Source organism: Dromaius novaehollandiae, chromosome 1 (assembly GCF_036370855.1).
Source record: "Dromaius novaehollandiae isolate bDroNov1 chromosome 1, bDroNov1.hap1, whole genome shotgun sequence".
NCBI classification, from domain to species: Eukaryota; Metazoa; Chordata; class Aves; order Casuariiformes; family Dromaiidae; genus Dromaius; species Dromaius novaehollandiae.
In genome coordinates, this window is record NC_088098.1 from 132411664 (window position 1) to 132431799 (window position 20136).

At 52.8% G+C, this 20136-nt stretch overlaps 2 protein-coding genes and 1 long non-coding RNA gene across 6 annotated transcripts; 1 reads left to right on the plus strand and 2 right to left on the minus strand.

The window, feature by feature from the left end:
* Positions 1 to 94: 94 nt before the first annotated feature.
* LOC135329680 (uncharacterized) lies at positions 95 to 1627 on the minus strand. The gene is made up of 4 exons (XR_010391234.1): positions 1496 to 1627; positions 1089 to 1403; positions 653 to 724; positions 95 to 150 (listed from the first exon to the last, which is right to left on the minus strand). It is a non-coding gene; the product is annotated as an uncharacterized LOC135329680 (long non-coding RNA).
* Positions 1628 to 3028: 1401 nt separating this feature from the next.
* LOC135323843 (uncharacterized) lies at positions 3029 to 8439 on the minus strand. 3 transcript variants are annotated; one of them, XM_064498746.1, is made up of 10 exons: positions 7938 to 8439; positions 6849 to 6920; positions 6718 to 6756; positions 6458 to 6517; positions 5234 to 5305; positions 4718 to 4789; positions 4514 to 4612; positions 3915 to 3992; positions 3428 to 3575; positions 3029 to 3231 (listed from the first exon to the last, which is right to left on the minus strand). In XM_064498746.1, exons 1-10 carry the CDS (start codon positions 8053 to 8055, stop codon positions 3042 to 3044), a joined length of 948 nt encoding a protein of 315 aa, XP_064354816.1. In that variant the 5' UTR covers positions 8056 to 8439; the 3' UTR covers positions 3029 to 3041. The 3 variants fall into 3 exon arrangements, with proteins under 3 accessions (XP_064354816.1, XP_064354825.1, XP_064354832.1); XM_064498755.1 differs by lacking the exon at positions 6458 to 6517; XM_064498762.1 differs by lacking the exon at positions 3428 to 3575 and having other exon boundaries at positions 3039 to 3231.
* Positions 8440 to 9103: 664 nt separating this feature from the next.
* Positions 9104 to 13527, plus strand: LOC135323848 (uncharacterized). 2 transcript variants are annotated; one of them, XM_064498768.1, is made up of 9 exons: positions 9104 to 9328; positions 10739 to 10810; positions 11002 to 11073; positions 11166 to 11204; positions 11581 to 11652; positions 12118 to 12189; positions 12390 to 12464; positions 12804 to 12951; positions 13146 to 13527. In XM_064498768.1, the coding sequence occupies exons 1-9, from the start codon at positions 9229 to 9231 to the stop codon at positions 13501 to 13503; spliced, it is 1008 nt and encodes a 335-aa protein (XP_064354838.1). In that variant the 5' UTR covers positions 9104 to 9228; the 3' UTR covers positions 13504 to 13527. The 2 variants fall into 2 exon arrangements, with proteins under 2 accessions (XP_064354838.1, XP_064354842.1); XM_064498772.1 differs by having other exon boundaries at positions 9265 to 9599.
* The last annotated feature ends 6609 nt before the right edge of the window (positions 13528 to 20136 follow it).

Genomic DNA, 20136 nt, shown 5'->3' on the forward strand with positions numbered 1-20136 from the left:
CTTAAGCTACATGGCCCATGAATCAAATAGTGAAAAATCCTGCTCATTCCTGGAAGGGAATCAGTCCTGACCACTTACCCCTGGCATGCCCCTGAGGCATAACAGTGGCATCCGGATGAGAAGCTGGGAGGCCACTGCCTACAGGAACACCTGTAAGCAAACACAGACAAGTTTTCATTACAGGTTGCCACACTCTTCTGCAGAAGTGAATTGCAGTGACTGGAAGGGGAATGGGGGGACACACGCAGGTTGAGAGTCTCCCAGCTGCAGGAGGGCCAGGGAGACTTGCTGCCTGGGACCTGGCACCTCTCCAAATCCTCTGTCAACACACTATCCAACACCCCGCAAGCACCCCAGGACAAACACACAGCCCCTTGGTGCTTTCTTCTGGGGAGGTCTCTAACATACACCAAGGAAGCCAGAACTCTACGAACAGGCAACCTTCAGGACTGGAGGACAACAAGGATCATTTACATTCCTCATGCACAGAAGCCCACTGGCCAGTGCAAGACTGAACCAGCGCTACCCCTAACTGTTTCTCTAGCCTGCCAGCAGGGCACGGCTGTTGCGGACCTTGGCATTGTCCAGAGGGCACAACAAAGTGAGAAAAGAAATGCTTATTTTTTCAACCGAGTATCTGCTGACTGCTCACCTCCATGATGTCTCGGAGTCTCCAGGCCAGGCTCCAGAGCAGAAGAGGGATCTCCACTCCCTACGGCCACAGCTTCAACCAAACACACATGGGAACAGTTCCCGTTATCTATATGTTGCCATATACTTCTGCAGATTTTTATGGGTACAAACTGAAGCCTGCACAGAGCTGCTGGGGGAAAGGATGCCCTGGAGTTCACGCAAGCTGTAACTCCACCCCAACAAGCCTGTGGCCTTTGCAGTAGGCACTGCGAGCAGCACAAAGCCTTCCCAAGGAAAAGCACACCGCGGCAGATAGCTGAAGGCCACCCAAGTCCCACTCTACTATTGGGAGTGTCTGAGCAGCAGCCAAGGACTTACTCAGGTCTGTGCCATATGAAGAACATTTTCAAAGGTAAAAGCTTATTCTGTGAAGTGAATAAAGCTTGACTACTTACCCTGGGGATCCTCCTGAGGCATGAGAACTGGATACCGCTGAAAAGTTTGGTAACCATCGCCTATAGGCAGAGCACAAACCGAACGCATTGGTGACAAGGTTTCCTTACAAGCTGGTACAGATTGCTCCACGCAGCAGTTGCACTGAATGGAAGGGGGGCCAGGCAGTGACATGGGACCTATTAGCAGGTCGAGAGTCTCAGAGCTGTGGAGGGGCAGGCGTCACCTTTTGCCTGGCACTTGGCAGCTCTCAAAGTAAAGGAACGCTCACAACTTACCCCTGGCACCCCTGCGAGGTTCAACAACTCTTGGACCACCTGAAGAGGAAGCATGATGTACAATTGCACATGAACTACATACTACAAAGGACATTCTTATTCTTGCAGGTAAGGAAAAGGTGACTACGTACCCCTGGGAAGACCCCGAGCCTCAGCAACGGGATCCAGGCGAGAACCGGGATAACCATTAACCACAGCCTCGTCTGTAACCAAACACGCGTGGGAACAGTTCTCGGTACGTATTTCCACACTCTTCTGATTCGAATGGTGGTGAACGACAGGGAACATATAATTTCACCACGCTTCCACTCATGCGCATCTTGCAAACACTTAGCGGGTGCCTGCAGTGCCACCATATGGGCATAAATCTAAGCAGGCATGGAGCTGCTGGGGGAAGGGATGCCCTGGAGTTCACACAAGCTCTGGGGCTCAACCCCACCGTGCCCCCTGGCTTTGCAGCAGGCACTGGAAGCAGCACAGCATCAGAGCAGCTCGCCAACAGCACTCCGCGCACCAAAGCTCCCAGCGCAGATCTCGGAAGCCTTCCCAGCTTCCCCTCTGCTCTTTTGTGTGTCTAAGAATTGGCCCAGGACTTATTCAATCCAACGTCACATGAACAAAATACCAAAAAGCAAAGGCTCCTTCCATAAAGTGAATTGATCTTGACCACTTACCCCTGGCATCCTCCTGATGCTCAAAAAGCAGATTCAACTGAGAAGCTGGAAGACCACTGCCTACAGGAAGAGCTGGTTCTTCTGATCCCAGAGGCAAAGGGTTGCTGGGCCACCTGAGAAACATGCTCAAATCTCACCGCTTGCCTTTCCTGTCCTACGCCCTTCCCTCACCAGGTTTCTCAGGGCCACGTGAGCTTCCCCAGGGACACTGCAGGTGCTGGGGCTGCACCTTGCCGTGGCCTTCCTATGGGATCCTACGAGGGCCTTTACTCCTTATCCTCTCCTGCAAGCTGGCAGTAGGGGTGACAAATGTTTTTTGAGGCGGCAACTGTTTGCCTGTGGTCCTCTGGAAATCTAGGAGTCCACTTTTGCCCCCTTGAAAGAGAGCACAGAGGAGCCTGGGCTTTCCTCCAAATACAGCTGTATTCCCTTTTCTGCCTTACCGCCAATATTCACGGCTTCAGTGTTTGGGAGCAGAGCAATGCCATTTCTTTTGGTTACCTTTTGTGCCATTTCTAAGGCCAGTATTGTTCTTCCTATCACAGTCCTTTTTACTCTCTTGCCCGAACAGCCCCCTCTCACTTTGCTCTACTTGAAGACGGTCAGCTTCTGCGCACAGAAGACCATTGCACTAACCCCCAGCAGCCTCTCATCTCACTTTAGCACTCCTCTAACCCATTGCTCAGAGCTGCATGGCCATCCTTCGCAGCGCCACCTTCCCCTCTCGGTCCCCAAATCCACCAGGATTCAGCGGGGCACTCCCAGTGAGTTCACTTGCACTCCAAGGCTCCTCCATGCTCCCCCATTCGGATGAATGAATCCTTAAGGACAGCCCGAGCTGGGAAACTACAGTGATGAGGGGACCGAGGGCAGCCCTTGATGCAGGGCAACTCTCTGACAGCCCCTCTCCCTCATCCAACCCTGCTGTAAGTGCTGTGCATTACACCCAGACACAAAGGACCAAACAGCCAAGGACTCGCACCATTCTAGCCCAACAGGTTTTTTATTCTCTTCGGAATGGGCACAGGTTTTTTATTCTGTTCGGGATAGGCACCGGAAGTCGCCTGGAGCTGCTGTTGAGATTTTCATTTTCTACGGCAAGTTCATCCTTTTCTGTTCTGCTCCCTGGTTTTGCTCTGCCTTCCTCTGTACTTGACTCCTCTCTGTTGGAGGCAGCGGCAGGATTAGCTTCCCTGCAACAACGAGAATGGCTTTCAGGAAAAGAGTACTCACTGCCAGGAAGGAAGAGTCCACCTAAGAAAGCTAACAGCAGACGTCTCAACAGAGTCCTCTCAACAGCTCACCAGGCACTCCACCATACTATCCCTACACATGCTTCGCTGCTAAGAGCAGCCATGTACTAAAGAATGTCGGAAAAGAACAACTCACTGTTTTCTCTTCCTCAGCCGGAAAGTAACTACACATGTCAGTACTACGGCAAACAGTATGGAGCCCGAGACTGCAGTGCTCAGGACCAAACGCTGCTTTCGTCGGCCTTTATGAGCTGCAGCCTCGGCATCTTTGTCACCAGCAAGGCCTGCAGGAAAGGAGACAATCCCATACATGCCTGGGTTCTGCAGGACTGATAATCTCACTGGGTGGCTGGGATTTCCAGGCAATTTTACATGCCGTGGTGTTGCTATCGCTGATTCTGGTCTCTTGGCAGCGGCGGACAAGAAAGCTCATTGACACTTCTCAGGGGCAAGAGCCCACTGGCCAGTGAAAGCCTGAACCAGCGCTACCCCTACCTGTGCCCCTGGGCTTCAGGGAGGGCATGTGTGCTGGGCACCTTGCATTCCCCAGGAGGGCAATAAAAGAGGGAAAAGGAGAAAATACTAATAGAAAAATCAAAAGGAAAGGAAGACAGATTACTTACCCCTGCGATCTCCCTGAGGCTCAAGCAGAGGCTTCAGCCCCTGAGAAGCTGCAGAAGCTTCACTGACTTGAGGGACATCTGTAATTACACACGGAGGAGAAGACGGTAAAATACCTGGGGCAATGCACCTGTTCGTAAAGGAACTCTAGTGCACTGAAAGGGATGTTGCTATGCCCTGGGTAGGCCTAGAGTTGCACAGTGGCCGAGGGGCCTACCTGACCTTTGGCTAGGGACACGGCGGCTCTCACAGTAAACCAATAGTCACACCTCACCTCCGGGATTCCCCAGAGACTAATTGCAAGCATCTCCACAGACCAGAGACAAAAGTCATCTTCAGAAAGCCGCTCCTGCCTTGCTTTAGAACACCTCCCATACTCTAGTACCTCAACATTAACAAACGCAGTGAAGAACACGCTTGTAGAAGAGACCCTCGACAAGCTCTGCGGCTTGCCAATGCCTGCAAGGTGTGACGCGGTGTGTCACTGCGGCGAGGCTCTGATCAATCCCTTTCTCCTGCGTAAGGCACAGCTCATCCATAGCTGTTTCCAAAACCTCAAGTTTACAATGATTACCCTTAACACAGAGTGAAATCTACCCACCAGCTGCTCTCTGCAACTCCTTCAAGATTTCCTGCAGGAGTTTAGAATACTTCTCAGAGGACTTTCCTCTCTGGGCCTTATACTTCCTCTGCCGAGGACCTAAACAGAAAGTATTAAGTTAAACTGCACACGAACAAGATACGCACAAGTAAATGCTCCTTCTTTCAAATAACCCAAAAGAGTAGGCAAATAGTCACGACTCACCTGTACGATTCCCCAGAGATTCTACATGGGCATCCAGATGAGAAGCTGCATAGCCATCTCCTGCGGCCACATCTGTAACCAAAGAGATGAGCAGAGCTCTCATTACCTATTTCTGTATGCTGCTTCGGATTTGAATGGTAGCGAATGAGCATGGAACGTCTCATTACAGCAAGGCACTCGTCTTGCCCTTCCGCTCCTGAGTCTTTGGCAAACACTCATCGGGTGCCTGCACAGGTACCACGTGCCTACAAATGCAAGCATGCTGGGAAAGGATGCCCTGGAGTTCACCTGAGCCCTAAGCTCAACCCCAGCAAGCCTGCTGGCTTTGCTGTAGGCACTGGAAAAGCACAAGGCTGGAGGAGCCAGGCAAAGCGCAGATCTCTGAAGCCCTCCCAAAGCCCACTCTGCTCTTTTGCAGGCATGAGCCTCGGCCAAGGACTGAAGCTACACGGCCCGTGAATACAACTCCGAAACCAAAGGCTCCTCCCAGGAAGTGAATACATCTCCACCACTTACTCCTGGCATGCCCCTGAGGCTCAGAAGTGGGATCCAGCTGGGAACCTAGAAGGCCACCGCCTGCAGGAACACCTGTAAGCAAACACAGACAAGACAAGTTTTCATTACGTCGTGCAACATACTTCTGCAGAAGTGACTTGCTGTGAATGGAAGGGGAATGCGGGACACACGTGCAGTCCAAGAGTCTCCCAGCTGCAGGAGGGCCAGGGGCGCTTGTTGCCTGGGCCCTGCTGCCTCTCCAAATGCTCTGTCAAGGCGCTACCCAGCGCCCCCCAAGCACCCCCACGACAAACACACAGCCCCACGGTGCTTTCTTCCGAGGAGGTCTCTAACGTACACCAAGGTGTTAAAGAATAGTGAATTGAAACTGTCTAGAGATAGCTGCTTAGCACAACTTATATAAAACTTGCTTAGCATGAGTAGCTAAATTTGCTGAAGCCTTAGGCCACACTTGGATAAAGTAATGAACCTTTACCTAGTTTAGTAAAAAACAGTGCCTCAGAGCTCGTTCAGGCTGGGAAGATAAGGAAGCCACACACAGTCTGCGTTCCTGTGTCACCCACTCCGAAAGGGAAGACGTCAAAACATTGAAAAATAAGACCTTGGGAGACAACCGCAAGACCCAACAAAGGTACAACCGTCATCAGAGACCACAAAAAACAAAGGTAAGGAGAAAAACAGCTTACCTAGGAACAACGATGAGATCCAATGAGGAGCAGGAGACCCCAGACCTAAAAATTACTATTGGTCTAACTACTGTGTGAGGGGTGGGAAATTTAAGTTGAAAAACCTATAATTGCCCAGGATTTGTTTTTGTTAGGGTCCCTCTTTGGAGGCACCCAGCTCGAGCTGTAATTACGGCACGCACGTGATTAAAATTTAATTATTTAATTTGCTTTGATTTTGATTGGCTCTGAACTTTACCTGCGGGAACCTAGGGTCGAGCCCTGTTATGGTGGCCGACAAGCCTAACTTCCATAACAAAGGAAACCAGAACTCTACGAACAGGCAACCTTCAGGACTGGAGGACAACAAGGATCGTTTACATTGCTCACGCACAGGAGCCCACTGGCCGGTGGAGGACTGAACCAGCACTACCCCTAGTTGTTCTGCTGCCCTTTGGTCAGCACATGTGTGCTGCAGACCTTGGCTTCCTCCGGACTGCACTACAGAGGCGGAAAAGACATACTTCTCTCTTCAACTGAGTATCTGCTGACTACTCACCTCCAGGTTCAAATCCAGGGTCCAGAGAAGAAGAGAAATCTCCATCACCCACGGCCACATCTGTACCCAAACACATGAGAATGGCTCCCATTACTTTCTTCTTCCCGTTACAACTTCTTCACAAAGCAATGGTAGCGAATGGAAGGGGGGCCACGATGGGACATATATGTAGGTCGGGAGTCTCAAAGCTGTGGAGGGCAGAGATGACCTTCTGCCCAGCACCTGGCAGCTCTCAAAGGAAAGAAATGCTCACAACTTACCCCTGGGGACCCCTCGCGGCTCTAAAGCACGTGGACGACCTGGAGAAGAAGGATGAAGTACAAGTTCACAGGAACAAAATAGTACAAAGAAAGTTCTTATTCTTTCTGGGACGTAAAAACTGACTACGTACCCCTGGGAAGACCCAGAGGCTCAACAAGACGATGCAGCTGAGCGGCTGGATAATCATCAAATACAGCCACATCTGTAACCAAACACAGATGGGAGGAGTTCTCATGATGTATTTCCATAGATGACTTCTGATTTGAAGGGTGGTGAGTGGTGGGGAACATATAATCACACCGTACTTCCGCTCATGGGCACCTTGCAAACGCTTAGCGGGTGTCTGCAGTGGCACCCTATGGGCATAAATCTAAGCAGGCACGGAGCTGCTGGGGGAAAGGGTGCCCTGGAGTTCACACAAGCTCTAGGCTCAACCCCACCGTGCCCCCTGGCTTTGCAGCAGGCACTGGAAGCAGCACAGGCTCAGGGGGACTCAGCAACAGTGCTTTGCAAGCCAAAGCACCCAGCACAGATCTCGGAAGCCTTCCCCAGGTCACACATGTGGGTCGAGAGCCTCACAAGTGCAGAGGAGCCGGGGGGAACCTGTCGGCTGGGATCTGGCAGCTCTCCAAATCCTGCATCCAGGCGCCATACGACAGCCCCCAAGCACCCCCAGGACAAACACGCGGGCCCTCGGCACCTCCTTCCAGGGAGCTCTCTAACGCACAGCACTCTGCAAAGGGGGAACCCTCAGCACCGCAGGACACGAAGGATCGTTTACACTGCGCGGGCACAAGAGCTCCCCGGCCAGCGAAAGGCCAAAGCGGCGCCAGGAAAGGCATGCTTCTGGTCTTGCCAGGGAGGGGACGGTCCCCTGAGGACTCACCTCCAGCATCTTCCCAAGCCTTCGGTCCCGCATCCGGCCAAGCACCGGCATCGCCATCGCCGCCGGGCACCGCTGCAACCCCCCGCGGGGACGACAGCTCCCGTCACCCAGCGCCAGGTGCTGCTCCAGGCACAGCTCTCGCCCCCGGCGCCCCCCAGCGCACCCCCCTCCCCGCGGCCCCACGAGCCTCGCCGAGCCGCTCCCGGCCCCCGCCGCCGCCTCCCGCCGCCCCCGGCCGCCCCGGCCGCTCGCCGGCCGGCCCCGCGGCCCCCAGGCTGCCGCGCCGCGCCGTGCGGGGGCGGCGCTGCCTCCGTCGCCGCCCGCCCGCCCTACCTGGGCCCGGCGCTGCCCGCGGAGCAGCCCGGCTGTCCCGGGCACGCAGGGCCGCCAGGAGGCCGAGCAGCAGCAGCAGGCGACGCCCGGGGCCGGACGCCCCCCGCGCTCGCACCATGCTGCCCGTCGCCAGCAGCCGCCCCCCGCCGGCGCCCTCGAGCAACGCGCGCGCGGAGCGGCGTCTGCGGGGCGCGGCGCGGCACAACGCACCGCAGCGGAAAGCACCGCACCGCAGCGGAAAGCACCGCACCGCACTGCACCGCACTGCACTGCACCGCAGCGGAAAGCACCGCACCGCAGCGCAAAGCAGCGCACTGCCCCGCAGCACAACGCAACACCGCGCAGCACAACGCAGCACAATGCACCGCGGGGCCCCTCTGTGAGCTCAGGGGCGCCCTCCGCGCGCCTCCGCGGCGGCCCGCGCTCCCTCCGCGCGCCGGCGCCGGCGCCGGCGCCGCCCTGTGCGGGCAGCCCGGGCATGCTGGCGGCCGGGGGTGCTGCTGCCGCCCTCGAGGAGCCCCTCGGGGGCAGCCCGGCTCTCTGCCCACACGCTCGCGCCCCTGCGCTCGCCTCGCTGCTCGGCAGCTCCGCGCCAGCGCCTGCTCCGGCCTCGCTCGCTGCTCTCCTTCCCGCCCCCGCTGCCGCCGCTCTGCTCCAGCGCCAGCGCTAGCGCCAGCTGTGCACTTCCGGAGCTGGCCCAGGGGCAGCTGCTGACAGGCGGGGGGGCTCCAGTGCCAAGCCTGTGCCCCAGCTCTCCTCCCCCGTCCAGCTGGGATTCCGCCTCCCGCTTCCTTGCTGGCACCACTGCCTCTGTCCCCTTTGCTTTGGGACCAACATTTCAGGCCTCCTTGGGCCTTGGGACATCCTAGAACTGCTAAAGCCCTAAAGAAACGTTACATCAAAATGGTTTATTTCTAGCTGTGTGTTGCCAGTTTGGCAAAAGAGCTCATGTATCCCTAACTGACCTGTCCTCCATGTAATGCAAAAAATCCCGCCCACTGGTCAAAAAGCCCCATGCCCGGGTGAAGACCCCTGCCCTGAGCATGCGTAGTAGTAAAATGGTGTGTAAGCAGTCTTATAGTTGTCTGTAAATCACTACCCAATCAGTGTAAAAGGGAAAGTTGCAAACCTTGCAATGTGTTTGTATAAATGCTACTTGAAAAGGTGGGGGGGTGTGCTTGATTTGTGGGAAACCACCGAGCACCCAGGCTTGCGCAATGCTGAACTAAATAAGCCAGTGTCTCTCCCGAGTGTGTAATTATTGGCTTATTGCACAACAGGCAACGAATCCATGTTTTGGACAGCGCTCCTGGGGGCTTTGGGTGCTCTCTCTCAGCAAGGAGGAGGTGCTGACGCCCTCACGTATATCCTGGCCCCGGCGGCTGGACTCTGTGAGCATGGCTTGTGTGTCTTGCCAGCCTCCCCTCTTTATGTTGAAGAGGGTCACCAGGCCACCTGTGGATTTCAGGAGCTCCTGGATGCAGTGTGGCTGGAGGAAGAACTGTCGCCTGTGATTCTGGCGTGGCCAGCTGAGAAGATCGTAGTATCTCTGAGCATGTGTGCTGGCTCAGGCTTGACTTCTCTGCCATAGCTGCATGTCTGTGAGGAACTGTACCTCGGGAGGGAGGCACTTCTTTGTGGCATGGTTATGTTTAGCAAGATGTATGTAGGTGTTTAGAGTGAGGACCTTTTTGGCTGGTGGGAGTAGAGGCGTAAAGCGGAAATGCCAGTGTCCATGTTTAGTGTTGCTTGTATGAGTTTTGCTTGCACGAGTTTTGCAGAGCTTTGGTGTTACAGGAGCACAGCTACTAGAGGCTGCATTCTGGGTGTTTTCGCCCATGTGCCTCTTCAGAGAACTCCTCCAGCAGGAGCTCCTAGCCTAGCTTGAGAGCTTCTCTTCTCCATCCCTTGCTCATCTGCTCCTGATGGGAGCAGCAGATCTGAATCTCCCAGCTGTCAATTTTTACTTCCCTGAAAGAACAAGAACTTTCCTTGTAGTTGTAGTTTTGTTCATATGAAATTGTACTTCATACTTCCTCTCCAGGTCATCCAAGCGCTTTAGAGCCGTGGGGGGGGGAGGGTGGGAGGGTGGGAGGTTCCCATGGGTAAGTTGTGAGCATTTCTTTCCTTTGAGAGCTGCCAGGTGCCAGGCAAAAGGTCCTCTCTGCCCCTCCACTTTGGGACAGCTTTGGGACTCGCGACCTACATATAAATGTCCCATCATGGCCCCCCTTCCATTCACTAACATTGCTTTGTGAAGAAGTTGGTAGCATTTTGTAAGGAAAATTGGCACCTCTATGTTTCTGCTCTGCCTGTAAGCTATGGTAAGCTGTAAGCTTTTCCCTCTTCCCGAGCGTCGGGAGGATCCCTGGGGTAAGTGGTCAAGGTGTATTCACTTCCTAGAAGAAGCTTTTATGTTTCCAGCTTTTCCTGGTGTGGAGTGTAACTGAGTAAGTCGTCAGCTGATGCTCAGAGCCAGAGAAAAGCAGAGTGGGACTCGGGAGGCCTTGAGAGATGTGCCCCGGGGTGCTTTGCCTTGCAAAGTCTTTGTGCTGCTTCCAAAGCCTGCTGCAGAGCCAGCGGGCTTGTTGGGGTTGAGTTTACAGCTTGCGTGAACTCCAGGGCGTGCTTTCCCGCAGCAGGTCTGTGCCTGCTTAGATTGGTACCCATACGGTGCCTGTGCATGCACCCGGTGAGCGTTTGCAAGATGCTCGTGAGTGGAAGGGCATGACAAGGGCCTTGGTGTAATGCTATGTTCCTCGCCGCCATTCGCTACCATTCAAATCTGTGTCTGGTTACAGATGTGGCCGACATTGATGGGCATGCAGCTTCTCAGCTGGATCCCCATTTTGAACCTCGAGATGGTCGTGCATGTAAGTCATGAATATTTAGCTTCTTTGAGAGCTTCCATGTCACGGACAAAATATCAGCCAGGTACCTTGTCAGCTTTAGGTATCTAGAGCTATATGTGTATCCCTTTTTCCCCTTCCGTGTGCTGCCATTGACTTGAAAAGCTATATCTCAAGCTCAAATGGAGGTGTTTCTCCTGTGTTTTTGATTACAGCTGTTCCCCTGCAGAGGGCTTATCCAGCTTCTCAGCTGGATGCTGTTGCTGAGCCTCCAGGTCTTCCCAGGGGTACGTAGTCAATTTTTACTTCCCTGAAAGAACAAGAACTTTCCTTGTGCTATTTTGTTCCCGTGAACTTGTGCTTCATACTTCCTCTGCAGGTGGTCCAAGCGGTTTAGAGCCGCAGGGGAGTCCCAGGGGTAAGTTGTGAGCATTTCTTTCCTTTGAGAGCTGCCAGGTGCCAGGCAGAAGGTCCTCTCTGCCCCTCCACAGCTTTGAGACTCACGACCTACATATATGTCCCATCATGGCCCCCCCCTTCCATTCACTTCCATTTGGCTTTCCATAGCAGCGGGGGGCCGTGTGTTTGTCCTGGGGGTGCTTGGGGGCTGCTGGGTTGCGCCTCAACGGAGGATTTTGGGGAGGCGCCAGGTCCCAGCCAACAAGTACCCCTGGCCCTATTGTGGCTGGAAGACTCTCAGACTACATGTGTGTCCCCCATTCCCGGCACGTCACTTCCGCGGAAGCATGTTGCACGACGTAATGAAAACTTGTCTTGTCTGTGTTTGCTTACAGGTGTTCCTGCAGGCGGTGGCCTTCTAGGTTCCCAGCTGGATCCCACTTCTGAGCCTCAGGGGCATGCCAGGAGTAAGTGGTGGAGATGTATTCACTTCCTGGGAGGAGCCTTTGGTTTCGGAGTTGTATTCACGGGCCGTGTAGCTTCAGTCCTTGGCCGAGGCTCATGCCTGCAAAAGAGCAGAGTGGGCTTTGGGAGGGCTTCAGAGATCTGCGGTGGGCGCTTTGCCTGGCTCCTCCAGCCTTGTGCTTCTTCAAGTGCCTACGGCAAAGCCAGCAGGCTTGTTGGTGTTTGTGTTTGCAGCTTCTGTGAACTGCAGGGTGTGCTTTCCCCTGGCAGTTCTGTGCATTGTCAAATTTACACCCATACGATGCCCATGCGCGCACCCGGTGTGCGTTTGCAAGATGCTCAGGAGTGGAAGGGCCCGACAAGTTCCTTGGTGGGATTATATTTTCCCCCTGCATTCACTACCATTCAAATCTGAAGAAGTGTACGGAAATATGTAATGGGAGCTGTTCTCGTGTGTTTGGTTACAGATGTGGCCATAGGTGGTGGAGATTTAGCTTCTCATCTGGACTCTGATTTTGAGTCTCTGGGGAATCCCAGAGGTGAGTTGTGACTCTTGGTTTATTTTGAGGGTGCCATGTCCCTACCTAAAGGTCAGGAAGGGTTCTCCAGAGCTGTGAGAACCTAGACCTACACGTGTCCCAGGTCGTTACAAGATCTCTGTCAGTTCACTACACTTCCCTTGCAAACAAGTATATTGCCACAGGTATTTCACCCTTTTCTCCTCTGTGTGTCATGACAGATGTCCCTGAAGGCAGTGTTTCTCCAGCTTCTCAGGGGCTGAAGCCTCTGCTTGAGCCTCAGGGAGATCGCAGGGGTAAGTAATCTGTCTTCCTTTCCTTTTGATTTTTCTATTAGTATTTTCTCCTTTTCCCTCTTTTATTGCCCTCCTGGGGAATGCAAGGTGCCCAGCACACATGCCCTCCCTGAAGCCCAGGGGCACAGGTAGGGGTAGCGCTGGTTCAGGCTTTCACTGGCCAGTGGGCTCTTGCCCCTGAGAAGTGTCAATGAGCTTTCTTGTCCGCCGCTGCCAAGAGACCAGAATCAGCGATAGCAACACCACGGCATGTAAAATTGCCTGGAAATCCCAGCCACCCAGTGAGATTATCAGTCCTGCAGAACCCAGGCATGTATGGGATTGTCTCCTTTCCTGCAGGCCTTGCTGGTGACAAAGATGCCGAGGCTGCAGCTCATAAAGGCCGACGAAAGCAGCGTTTGGTCCTGAGCACTGCAGTCTCGGGCTCCATACTGTTTGCCGTAGTACTGACATGTGTAGTTACTTTCCGGCTGAGGAAGAGAAAACAGTGAGTTGTTCTTTTCCGACATTCTTTCTATTTTCCGTGTTTTAGCAACAAAGCATGTGTAGTGATAGTATGGTGGAGTGCCTGGTGAGCTGTTGAGAGGACTCTGTTGAGACGTCTGCTGTTAGCTTTCTTAAGCGGACTCTTCCTTCCTAGCAGTGAGTGCTCTTTCCTGAAAGCCATTTTCGTTGTTGCAGAGAAGCGATGCCAGCTAACCCTGCCGCTGCCTCCAACAGAGAGGAGTCAAGCACAGAGGAAGGCAGAGCAAAACCAGGGAGTGACAGAGAAAAGGATGGGCTCACCCTAGAAAATGAAAATTTCAACAACAGCTCCAGGCGCCTTCCGGTGAACTTTGCGACAGAGCTTGCCCAGTTATTTGATGCCATGAATTCGAAAAGTTCATTTCAGCCTAGATGCCAGAGCAACTCAGATGGTGGTTATGGCTGTTCCTCAAATATCTGCATTTCCCGGGATTTTCCCCAAGGCGATCATTCCAAGTGTGTGTGTTTTCGTTACCAAGAGGGATATTGTACTTCAGATGCATATTCCGAATAGAATAATAAAAATGGTGGGCTAAAACGGTGCGAGTCCTTGGCTGTTTTGGTCCTCTGTGTCTGGGTGTAATGCACAGCGCTTACGGCAGGGTTGGATGAGTGAGAGGGGCTGTCAGAGAGTTGCCCTCCCTCAAGGGCTGCCCTCGTTCCCATTATCAATGTAGTTTCCCAGCTCGGGCTGTCATTAAGGTTTCATTCATCCGAATGGGGGAGCGTGGATGAGACATGGCACGCAAATGGTTATCCGTGAACTCCCTGGGAGTGCTCCACTGAATCCTGGTGGATGTGGGGACTGAGAGGGGAAGGAGGTGCTGCAAAGGATGGCTGTGCAGCTCTGAGCAATGAGTTAGAGGAGTGCTAAAGTGAGACCAGAGGCTGCTGGGGGTTAGCGCAATGGTCTTCCGTGCACAGAAGCTGACCGTCTTTGAGTAGAGCAAAGTGAGAGGGGGCTGGTTGGGCAAGAGAGTGAAAAGGACTGTGACAGGAAGAACGGTACTGGCCTTAAAAATGGCACAAAGACCCACAGAAATGGCATTGCTCTCCTCCCAAACGTTCAAGCCATGAATAGCAGCGGTAAGGCCAAAAAGGGAATACAGCTGTATTTGGAGGAAAGCCCAGGCTCCTCTGTGCTCTCTTTCAAGGGGGCAAAAGTGGTCTCTTACCTTTCCCGAGGATGACAAGCAAACAGTTGCCACCTCAAAAAACATTTGTCACCCCTACTGCCAGCTTGCAGGAGAGGATAAGGAGTAAAGGCCCTCGTAGGATCCCATAGGAAGGCCATGGCAGGAAGGTGCTTCCCCAGCACCTGCAGTGTCGTGTGGGAAGCTCACGTGGCCCTGAGAAACCTGGTGAGGGAAGGGCGTAGGACAGGAAAGGCAAGCGGTGAGATTTGAGCATGTTTCTCAGGTGGCCCAGCAACCCTTTGCCTCTGGGATCAGAAGAAGCAGCTCCTCCTCCACCTTCCCTGCATGTTCATCAAGTGCTGCAGGATTTGCTCTGCACGCTGCACTAAGGGACAGGCATTCAAGCGGCAGCCTCTTCTCACGAGGCTCAGCCAAGTAAGGACTAGGGACACACCACTCCGGAGAGCGGCACTTCTCACAGGAAGATGTTCAGGCACTGGGTCTCAAAGCACAAGCCGCCCAAACCAAGGGAATCCTTCCCGTGCTGTTTGTGAGCTGGCAGGCAGAGGTGGTTGTGGTGGCTCCTCAGCACAAGGAGAGGCAAGGGGAGGAAGGAGCTCAGGGTTAGGACACTGCAGGAGGCCTCCGGAAACACAGAAGCCAAAGCCTAATTCTGCCACAGGCTCCTGGAGAGGTGGAGGAAACTCCCACCTCCTCAGCGGCTGGTTGAGAAATGCCCCCGATGCCACCACTTCTAAAGCAGAGGCTTTAACACAGGAACAGCAGAGGATCTGCTGAGCGGGGCAGTGGGTGCTGCGAACCCGGTGTCTAGCCCGTATGCCTTTGGAGGGGGCGTCATTTGGGGCTAGCTCTCCTCTGGTCTCAGCACTGAGCACCCGGCAGCAGTCAGGACCCACCGGCCTGCAGCCCACCTTCCCCTTCAGCTCCAGCCAAGGGGCTGTGGGAGCTCTGCACAGGATGGAGCAAAGCTCAGCAGGTAGGGAGCGTGGGAAGACTCCCTTCAGCAGCTCGCTCCTGATCTCCGCTGAAACGCTCGTGTGGACGTATCCAAAGGGAGAGCACCCAGTGGCCTTCAGACATGACAGAGGCTGCCCAGGCAGGGACTGGCCAATAATTTAGAGGCCAGAAGCGGAGAAGCAGATCCGATGGTGCAAACGGCCTGACAGAAGTGCTGTGAAGTGCTGTGCGCATGCTGAGCAGGTGCTGAGTTGCCACTCTGATGCTCTGAAACCACTGTACCCTGACAAGGTGCAATGCAAAGAGCGATGTGAAAGGGCTGAAAGCAGCCCCAACAGCTCTAGGTCAAGTGCAGTATTAGTATCATTCAAAATGACTTTGGCAGGATTTATTACTGCAGGCAACAGGTACCAGAGAAGGTAAAAGGCCTCCTCTGTCGGGGGTGTTGTGTAGGGACGTTCTGAAGAAGGTTACGATTCACAAGGCTGTCAAAGAATATTGAACTGAAACTGTCTACAGGTAGCTGCTTAGCCCAACTTATATTAAACTTGCTTAGCATGAGTAGCTAGGATCTATCAGGAGTAGTTAGGAACCCGCTTGAGGAAAGTAGTCAACCCTTGTTCGCCTTTCCATGGAAAGGGCAACAACGGACGTGGACGCACCTCCCACAAGGGTTCACTGGGTCTCCCACCATTTCCTCACAAATATTAAGGAATGATTTAAAAGATGTAGAATTCCCGGGTGGGTCAACTCTCAGGCAATATGTAGACGATTTACTGAGAGCAAGTAAGGATGAAGATACCTGTAGAATAGACTCTGCATATCTGTGTCCTACTTCAACAGAAAAAGGTCCCTGGGCAGCTCCGTTTAAAGTCCAGCCGTGTCAAAAAGAGGCAAAATACTTGGGGTTCATTCTCAGAGAAGGGCAACGACTAGTAGATCCAGAGAGAGTAGATGCTGTCATAAAACTGCCCCGTGCAGTAACACAGAAACAGTTAGGAGGATCTTTTGGAGCTGTGGGATGTTGCAGACCATGGATTCCTGGGTTGGGAGAATTAGCAAAACCCCTGACAGAGGCTGCTGGAAAGGAAAAAGCAGAACCCATTGCGTGGGGCCCCGAAGGAGAGCAAGCTTTTAGAACTATGAAAGGAGCTTTGGCATCCGTGCCTGCTCTCGGGCTCCCAGATTATACAAAGTCCTTCAATTTATAGGTACATGAATGTAAGGGGATTGCCAGCAGAGTAATGAGGCAAAAATTAGGACCCCCCCAGAGACCAGTAGCATATTCTGCTCAGCTAGATTCGGTTGCAGCAGGGGCACCAGCCTGCATCAAATCGGTGGCGGCAGCAGCAGCAATAGTTGAGAGAAGCTGCCCTCTCATTCTGGGGCACCCTGTCACAGCTTATGTGCGGCACAAAGTGGAGATGCTACTAAAACAATATACCACCCAGGCATTATGGCCACAACGGGCACACAGATGCGAACTGATCCTCCTCATGGCAGATAATGTAGTCCTAAGAAGATGCAATGCCTTGAATCCAGCAACCCTAATAGCTCTGCCTGATGATGGAGAAAAACATCACCAACGTGAGCAGGTAATGCACACTTCCAGTAAGCCGAGAAGTGATTTAACTGATGTTCCTTTGCCAAACCCAGACCTAGTTCTATCTGTAGACAGCTCATCCTGCTACCTGCATGGACAATGACAAACTGGGCATGTTGTAGTCAGCGAGGAATGAGGAACAGAGGCCGAACCGCTTCCCACACGAAGGAGTGCGCAAGGAGCAGAACTAGTAGCCTTGACACGTGCAGCGCTCCTAGGAAAAGGAAAGTGAGTTAACATCTTCACCAACTCTCGCTATGCCTTTTGGGGTATGTCAGGCAACTGGGATGTTATGGAAAAAAACGAGGATTTTTTACATCATCAGGAAAGAAAACAGCTAGTGGAGAAGAAATATGTTATTGTCTGGAAGCAGTCCAAAGGCCCAAAGAAATTGCCGTAATACACTGCCCAGCCCATACTAGAGACACTAGAGAAATCAGTAAAGGAAATGCTTTAGCGGACGCCGCTGCGAAGGCTGCAGCCCGACAACCTCTGAGAGGACGTATGGTGGCAGTTCCAATGATGAACCAAAGTGAATGGCCAAATTGAATAGACCCCAGAACCATGTATGAAGATAAATAAAATATGCTCAGTGCTATCAATCCACACCACCTGAAATACAAGTGCCTGGTATACAGCCTGGGGCTGAAGTTTTAGTTAAAGTATTTTTAGGAAAATCCAAGTTAAAACCTAAATGGGAACGGCCATATACTGTCCTACTATGTTCCAATTTTGCTGTTAAAGTTAAACTGTACTTGTATATATTCGGAAAGGCTGTGTATGTATGAGAACCCTTTGTAGTCTTATATTCGTAGAGGACATTGCTGTAAATACAAGTAATCGCTCAAATATTTGTGCTGGTAACTTTACCAAGATTATGCGATGCGACTCTAGTTGTTCAGCTCCTGGTATGTCTTATCCATTATTACAGTCTAATTACACATTGAGTCAAGACTGACTGCCTACCCCCATCGGAATGAATCTTACATTGGTGGAGAAACTACTGCAACATGATGAGCTGCGTCAACTGCTAGAACGCATCTGAAACAATGGACAAAAAGCTCTAATCACCGCTCATCATGATACGGAAGAGATACAGGACATCTTGGAAAGGGTGAAGCAGGACAGGGAACATCATGGGTGGGAAACTCTTCTGGGATGGTCACCAACTGCAACAGGGATTCATACTCACGTGTTGCGCCCAGTAGTAGTTGTGTTAAGTTTAACCGTGTTATGCCTATTACTTACGATCATATTATACATAAGATTATGGAAAGTGATAGCATGCCTTGAAAGCCTTTGAGAACTCTGTCTAAAGTATTAGCAGGGATGCTTAATAGAAACAAAGGGAGGACTGTTAAAGAATATTGAACTGGAACCATCTAGAGGTAACCACTTAGCACAACTTATGCAAACCTTGCTTAGCATGAGTAGCTAAATTTGCTGAAGCCTTAGGCCACACTCAGATAATGTGAGGAACTTTCAGCTAGTCCAGTAAGAAAGGGCCCCAGGACCGGTTCAAGGTGGAAAGATAAGGAAGCTTACGAGGAAGGTAAGGCCATCAGCAGAAGCCGCCACCGTAAAGATAAGGAAAACCAGGCTGCCTAGAGACAGCAGTGGGACCCAGTGAAGAACAGGAAGCCCCCAGAGCCAAATAGGATGATTGGTCTGAAGCTTTGCATGGGGTGTGGGGATCTTAGATTGTGAAGGTATAATTGCCCAGGGATTTCTTTGTTCGGGGTGCCTCTTGGGAGGCAGCCAGCTCAACCTGTAATTCCTGCCCGTGCATCATTACATTTTATTGAATTTGCTTTGATTTGGCTCCAAACTTCTCAGCGGGAACCTAGGGTCGGACTCTGTTATGGTGGCTGGCGAGCATAATTTTCCATAGCAGTGTGTGCTTTGAAGAGCTGGGACAGTCGTGGTTTAGTCAAGTGGTGGCTTGTAGTCTTGGCAAGAAGGTATTGGCCTGGACGTGTCTCTCTGAGAGAGGGGTGAGTGTTGGCGGCCCTGGTGATGAGGGCAACATCACCTTTGGGAAGGGCAGGAAAGAGAAGGGAAGGGCAGGGAGTTTCCTCCATCTTTCCTGTCTTCTGGTAGGTTTGGGATTCGTGGGCTGTGGTGGAGCAGCAGAGCTGAGTGTGCCCAGCCGCCTCCCGCTGGGTTTCCCAGCAGAAGCACTGACCCTGTGTCTTAAGCACGAGCTCTTCTGTTCCAAGTCCATGGATTCCATTTCCATTGATTGATTTCCGAATTGCAAAAGCTTGGGTGCAGGGGAGGCAGGAAAGGTCTGCGAGGAAAGAGTCGGTGGCCCAGAAGAACGTGCACAGGCAGGGAGGCAGCTTTCTGCAAACGGCATTTCTGTCTTTACTCATGTTTCGGCTTGTGTGTCCCCCGACTCCTACAATGACGTCACGGGAGCGTGAAGGGCTCCGTTGTGCAAGCCTGGCCGTAACTAGCACGCAGAGGGGTTCTGTCGGTTCCCAGGCTCTGACGTGCATTGTCCTCCTGGACACGAGTTTTATATGCCCGAGGTGCAAATGCTTCTCTTCCTGCAGGACCGAAGTTTCCAAAGGCAAGGAGGTGGCTTTGGAAGAAAGCCTGGACGTGCAGGCGCTGGCACAGTGTTTTTTTCTTCTCAGAGCTTGTTGCCTCCTTCTTTGCAGAGTCCAAGGCTGCTCTTCAGCTCCGAGGTACTTTGCTGTGGGCTTTGTTAGACTTGAGGAGGCAAAGAACGCCTCTGCCTCTGGAGGGGGCTGGGAAGGAGGCTCTTGTGGAGTGTGCTCCGGTCCACAGGGCTGGTCTGTGGGACTTCGTGGCATGACTCCGTTTCCTTCCTCTTCCTGGGAAATGCCATTCCTCTGTCCCCATGAGCACTTCCCTGACTCCAAGCCAGTCTTTTTGGGTGTTCTCCCTTGCAGACTCCTTTGAGACGAGGGGGCAGGTGACCAATTTAATTTTCCTCGCCCCAGAGTTTTCAAGCTGGAACCACCTCCCATTGCTAGGGACTTGGTTTTTCCTCGAAGGCAGTTTGGTCTGTGTTCCTATTTCCCCGTGCCGGGAGGCATTTCTTCTGCTTTTCTGTGGAGCAGTTGTTTGCAGATAACAGCTCTGTTGCTCACCGCCTTCTGTTTTGGCTGCACGTTCAACAGCACGGGTGTTTAGGATGCTGGCCAGGCCCTTGTAGCTCTTGCTGGCCGAAGGAGGCCAGCGTGGGCTTCTCTGGGTGTGTGCCCCCGAGAAAGGGGAGTGTGTGGGCAAAGACATGTGCTGCCTTGCATGAAAGCGCAGAATTGCTTCTGTAGCAGTCTCAGTGCTCGTCTACAGTGGCACAGTCACTTTGGCAGCTGTCCGGAGAGAAGACTTCGTCTCCCCAGACATCTGCCTACTTCCAGAACGTTGCCTATCTGCATACCGGAGAATTAGGCCA